The sequence below is a fragment of the Tremella mesenterica genome (genome assembly GCF_000271645.1).
Source record: "Tremella mesenterica DSM 1558 unplaced genomic scaffold TREMEscaffold_13, whole genome shotgun sequence".
Lineage (NCBI taxonomy): Eukaryota > Fungi > Basidiomycota > Tremellomycetes > Tremellales > Tremellaceae > Tremella > Tremella mesenterica.
The window spans coordinates 756,782-763,420 of record NW_006711237.1 but is presented as its reverse complement, the minus strand read 5'-3'; the positions used below and the strand labels follow the sequence as shown (position 1 = coordinate 763,420).

The window sequence follows — 6,639 nt, the reverse complement described above, 5'->3', positions numbered from 1 at the left end:
GCCCCCCTGGTTTCCCCTCCCCAATTTTACACCTTTTTCCCTGTGGTTTCTCCCAAAAATTTTTTACTTTTTCTTTTTCCCCCGGGGCGAAATTCCCCCCCCCCCCCCCCCCCCCCCCCCCCCCCCCCCTCGGACTCGCTCTCACACGAGTTTCAACCTAAAGGAGAGGCCGAGGTCGGAACCGTTGTTGACGACGATCAGACAGAGGAGTCCGGACAAGTTGTCGAATCGACTTGCCAGATCTTCTGCCTCTGGTGCAAGCAAGCCTTCTAGCAGGGTAGCCAAAGACTGGTGGGATTGTTTCAGACACGGTACAAATTGGGACAAGATCAAGTGGGTGTTTCAGCCATCCTTGCCCTCCTCTTCGTTTGTCTCCCTCGCTCATCTCTTCAACGTTTGCTGCTCTCGCCTACTCTCTCTTCCTCTTCCCTCAGATGTGTTCCCCTCTTCCCGCACAATCACCCGCACGCTCTCCCTCTCTCGCTGACGCTCAGGTTCACCTTGAACGATAACCGATTCCAATCTTCCATCCTAGACCTACGCGATTCTCTCAAACCCATCGTCACTCCTTCGGATCATCAAGCCCAATCTCGTTTCCTCTACCATTGGCGAGGCTTACTCGTCGAACAGGATATGCGTAGGACGCCTCGATGGACATCAGAGTTTTTGTCATACCTAGATGCTCCTTCTGTCCGTTTGGAACCTCAAACAAATCGTACGTCTCCGACATCCACTCGTACCCATCCCGGCGGTAATCAGACATCATCGATCAACCTTGACGATTGGGGTATCAGAACATACGATCAACGTCCTCCGGATTCTGTCATATGGAACCCTATGTCTTTTGACGAAATACCACTTCAACACGAATTCTTTTCAAACCTATTGGTACCTGCTAATCGAATATTGAGCAAAGGTCTGGATCTGTTCAGGGAGGAATACAGACAAAGCTTGACGGACAGGGCTTTCACTTTTGCTGTCGGTGGATCTGGTACCACGGATTTCTCAGCTTTGAGAAGGAGAAGACATGATCAATCTTTGGTCGATCCATTATCTCTCACTGAATCTGAATCTGATTCTGGTCCTTCATCATCTGTTGACCATATAACTCTACGCACTACTTCCCTCACTGCGATAAGGACGATCAACATCCCTCTTCTCCCATCGGCTTACGACATACCTCTTCCCCCATCGACACACGACCCACTTGTTCATCCATCCGGAACGACCGCCATGACGGCGGAAGAGGATGCAACCCCTGCGTCGGTACAAGGAGAGACGAGAAACGTTCCCCAGGTGACCCCTGCTTACAACACTGTAGGATTCATAGAGTTTAAACCATTCTTGACGTTGCGTGATCTTGTCGTTTTCCTCACAATGGTGGTTTCTTCCAAAGGAGAAATGTCAATGGAGATTTGGAATGGAGACACCACACCCATCTTCGTGGGAGATGATGACAAGGTTATCTCCGCAGGTCTCAGATGGTATTTGACTCTGGTAAGTGTGACTTGTCCAGTAAACCCCTCTCACCGCTGACAGCTTTGGTTGAAAAAGAAAGAACGCCCGCTGACAGAATGAAGGTATTGCAACAATTTCACAAATATCAAACCCGTCACCCACTCTTGTCGTCATACGAAGCTTGCATCCGTCTTTACCTCACACCGACAGATATCCAAATATCCAAAATCATTTTGAGAGACGGATCGAAATCCAACATTGAAAGAATCAAACAAGCCTCTGGTCCGATTGTCAGAGAGATTATCATCCATCGACAAGGACTTGATACACGTCTGAGAAGTAACGATAACCTTCCGAGTGAAAGAGTGTTCGACAATGGGAGAGGAGGACAAGGGAGAGACAATAGCAACCTCATGAGAGAGATTGAAATGGATAACAGACGAGCTACGGACAGAAGAGTTGACAGGATCTGGAAAACGATTTTACAAGTGGATGAAACGAACGAAGATTGTTCTTCTGGAGAAGTAGCGGTGGACATGTTGACAAAAGGTATCTTTAATGGGGATGATGATGATGATGACGACGATATGGTTTGGATGTCTGGGCTCATTTCGGAACACGTTGCTTTATCTCAAACTCAAAGTCGGACTTCAACTCGATCCCAACCAACGCCGTCCCAACAAGCGCCGTCCCAACAACCATCATCTCAAGTTGAAACTCACCATCAGACTCTCACGCAGAATCAGAGTCAAACGCAGCCCAACATGACTGGGTACTTTACACCGTATCTATCTCTCCCTGCCAACCCTAGATCCAAACTGTCAAGAATGTTTCAACGAGGTTTCCTCGAATGTCTGTTCCCTTCATATCCATCTTTTGATATCTCGTCAATGAATGACTCGTCTGATCTTTCCCCTTCTTCGTCTTTTCAGAAAACATCACCTCACCTCCAACAGCGATGGTATCCTCTTTTACCTACAACCGAATCATCAGTCGAGCCCGTCAATTCCCCATCGAGAAAGAAATCATCGTGCGACATGTCGTCGGTCGCGGTAGATGAAGACGGATCAAATTCGGACATGACAATGGTATCAGATGGTTCTGAAGGTTCAACTTTGAGGGACGAACAACGGTCCCCAACCCTTTCGAAATCCCCAGGGACGTCAAGCGTCCATGATGATTGCCCTGTGCTTGCGACAGTGCAAGAAATCCTTTCGAAGCAGAAGGTTTCCCTGGCTCCAAAAAATGAAGATGCATCAACAGCTTGGAAAGTGAGAGATGAGCAAGTCGATTATGATATCACATTGGATCGACCCAACCGGATGAACGACGAGGTGAGTTTATATCATCATCGTTGACCACTTGATCGAAAAAGTCGCTTTCCGTCATGCTCTTGTTTCCCTGTTGAACCTTGTCCAGGTGTCCCAGACCAGCCCAAGGTTTACAGACTTGTGAACACTAACACACAAAACAAACAAACAAACGTGTTCACTGACTGACTTGTCAGGTCAATGAAATCAATACGCCTGCCTTGACGTCAATGCTCTTGGAACCTACCTCCTACTGCGGCTCTGGGAGGCTATACCAAGTCATACGTGCAGACGCTTGGTTCGCCGGTTCAGCCAGACCTGTTTCCGTAGTGTTGAAGATATGCCATCTCGGTCGGTTCAATCCAGGAGGTTCAGAAGAGAGTAAAGAGGGAAAAGACATGAACGCTGAACAGGGTGTGATCAATGCTCATGACCTTGATGATCAATTTGGGGAAACGGAAACGGAAACCAAACACGAAATCAATCTTAATCTTCATCCACCTTATACTCGTTCCGAAGCTATCCATCACGTGTTGGGAGAAAGAGACGTAATGTGCGGTAGATTGAGAAACGAACAAGGTAAATCTATACCAATGTTTTATGGGTTATGGGTCAAGGATGATTTCCAAACTCGGTCAACAAACGAACTCGATCCCAATCTTGATTCGACCAACCCTTTTTCTCTGACGTCTGTGAACGGTCTGGATCCCGATGGTCCGGTCTCATTCAGAACAAGACGTCTCAAGCGTTTAGAACCCACTGATCCTATCCCCGGATCGAGATCCACAAGTGGAATGGATCCCTTGACGACGTATGGTCTGGACAGAAACTTGAAACCTGAAGCACAAGCGTTGGAATCCATCTCCAACCTTCACGATCGAGGTGTCATCCATGGAGATATACGTGCTCGACACTTACTCGTTCGACCAAATCATCAACCTAGTCATCGTTCAGAACATGATCCCTCACAAAATCGTCGAGATCAAACTCTTGGAAATCGAAATCTCGCCAGAGGTCAAGGAACACGTCAAGACGTTGAAAACGAAAACGACGAACATGGTGCGAGTGAAAGGGCGACAAGACGAAACACCACAAACGTTTCTTCTCGTTCTCCACAGGTTCAGATTACGTTTTGCGATCTGGAAGGTTGTTGGTCACCTCGAGAAGACGAGTTTGAAAGTGAGAAAAAGATTGAAATCGATCAGATCCGTGTGCTGTTTGGATTAAAGGGAAAGCTGACAAACGTTTAGGGCTTTTCTGCTTTCCATTTTCTGTTTTCATGCATCTCTGAATCTGTTTGACACATTCTTCCCCCAGAGAAAGGAGATACCCTCCCTCCCTCCCTCCCTCCCTCCCCACCGGCCGCACAAGTGCCGTAAATCCAAAAGACGAAACGATCTCGTACTGAAAAAGAAACGAGATAGACTCTGGCAGGGGAAAAATACCAGATAGGAAAAAGGCAATGACACACTTCTCCAAAGGACAAACAAAACAAAACAAAACACCCTGACCGCGCACTGGAACGCTAACTGTCAACTGACAGATGTGAGAAAAGACGGAAATGACAGACTCAGCGGATTCCATGTGTTTGTTCACGTTGGATCTTTTCCTTCTGACTACTCTTACATCCTCCATCCTCCGATCCGGAACCCGACCGAACATTGATTCTTGACGTTTGGCTGGATACTTCAGAGCGAGTGATCAAGTCGATTCCTGAACCGTCGTGGTTTGTCCTAGGGCAGATGATTGTGAGTGTTGGGTTTGACAGTAAGGATGTGTTCAGCTCCTTCCGATACGAGATTGATTCGAGTTTTTGTCAGAGCGGATACATGTAGGAACAATGTCACGAACTACGTCGTGACACCTCGATTATTCCACCACCTCGATTATTCCACCAACAATGACCCTCCTTTGACCATCAAAACCCCCATCACGCCTTAACCTTTTTACTCTACACGTAACTCAGGACATCTGAGACCAAGTACGACGAAGTTAGACGGAGTTAGGCTAGGTAGGGACAATGGGAGCAGATGTACGGCAAAGTTAGACGGAGTTAGGCTAGGTAGTGTTACGGAGTAACAACGAATCGAGAGAACTCCATCGAGTTCGACGGATTAGGAAGGAGAACGGAGGGAGTGGGAGGCAGTGCTGCAGTAGGTAGGGACGGGTTTTCCCTTTTCGAGATTTCCCCACTGGGTTTGCTCAAAAGCGGTTTTTCACCTGTCCGAGTATGTACATAGACGCTTGCAGTAGGAACTGAGAGGAGGACACGGATACCTGTAGACAGTATATAGTACAATCAGCAAAGTACCAACTTTGCTGATTCTTCAATATCATTCTTTGGCTACATCGATTGCAGAGGAGACACGATCCATTAGCACCAGAGCCCCTAGATTTCCACGAGACATCCATCGAGTTCGACCCAACCTGCGACCTAGTCGTCGTGTTTCCAGTACCGTTACAAGTTGAAGAATCAGCCTTACGCACCTTGGGTCGAATCGGAGGGTACTGTATGCTCACCAGAGGGAAAGCGCGGAAAATGATACCAGAAAAAGAGGAGTTGGAACAAGGGCTGGTCCCAGAGGAAGAAATACCAACAAGTTCTTCGAGAAGTACCATTTCACATGATCTCACTTCTACTACCACTACCCCAGATCCGCTAAATGAATTATCGCAGCAGTTGTCACAATTGTTAGCCATTATGACGATGCAACAAAAAGAACAAAATGCATTAAGGGAAGAACTGGCTACGATGAAAGCTGACCGACAGAACCAACAGATACTCACATCGAAAGGGGCAAGTTTGATCGAAGTCGAAGAAAACAAGCCGTGTTTGGAGCCAAAACTTACCAACAACGAACGAACAGGAAGAACCAGGTGTGCGGATCCACCTACCTTCAGTGGAGAACGAGGAGAATTGGACAACTTCCTTGCAGCATGTCACATGAACTTCGAATTCAAAGGGGCAGAGTACGCCACCGATCGCAGAAAGATCCTGTTCATGTACGGGTATCTTCGAGGCACCCCTCAAATGCTCATAACCCCGGCCATAACCAATCCAAGTATATGGAATTCGACCGAATGGCTAGAGAGCTACGACAAATTCATCCAGCATTTACGAACTCAATTTGGAGACAGTAACATGGCAGGTACGGCTATGAGGAAATTGCAAGAGTTAAGACAGACGGATACGGCCGCCGAGTATTTTGCCAACTTTGAACTTTGGTCCACACACCTTGGAAAGGTACCCGATGCCATGAAAATCGCCTCAGCCATACAGGGCCTGAAGGAAGAGCTACTGAAAGTGGTAGTGGTAAATAACACCGATCCTCGAACCAAATCGGACTGGATCTATTTCAAACAACATGTGATAGGGACTGAGGAGAACCAACGGATGGCTGAAACGATGATTGCGGCGAATCGATGGGCTGCTAGACGCAAAAATGAGACGACCTGGCTTCCCCCTCGATCGAATTCGATGCGATTGGATACTAGTCCGCCCAACCCGGTAGAACGCCACTCACAATCGACTGGTAGAGGACCCTTGCCTGGTGGAAAACCAGGGATGATGAATTATGGTCTACCAAATGACCCTCCGGTCACTTGGACAGAGGACGGAGGACGTCTCAGCGAGAACGAAATGACTTGGAGGAGGGAGAACCGACGTTGTCTCAAGTGTAGAAGTCCAGAACATTACGCCAACAACTGTCCAAATGGAGGAAATACGAGGAACAACATTAGGGGATCCCCAAACCCGCATAGCTCACCAATTCCTAGTGGATCGAACTCGATCCCAACCGGATCCAAAGGGCCATTAGTTCGAGGAATGGCGGTGACCTTTGAAGAAGAGGGAAACGAATACCTGGCCTAA

General features: G+C 47.7%; 1 protein-coding gene across 1 annotated transcript in view; it reads left to right on the top strand.

Moving 5' to 3' along the window:
- Positions 1-6,639, top strand: part of TREMEDRAFT_65246 (uncharacterized protein) — a gene marked incomplete at both ends in the record, with an annotated part of 11,784 nt that extends 5,145 nt beyond the window's left edge. Inside the window, 7 exons of the mRNA XM_007007371.1 lie at positions 206-333; positions 495-1,497; positions 1,581-2,792; positions 2,966-3,977; positions 4,461-4,516; positions 5,128-5,830; positions 6,074-6,639. Coding sequence (XP_007007433.1) covers positions 206-333; positions 495-1,497; positions 1,581-2,792; positions 2,966-3,977; positions 4,461-4,516; positions 5,128-5,830; positions 6,074-6,639 — 4,680 coding nt within the window. The remainder of the gene's footprint in view (positions 1-205; positions 334-494; positions 1,498-1,580; positions 2,793-2,965; positions 3,978-4,460; positions 4,517-5,127; positions 5,831-6,073) is intronic.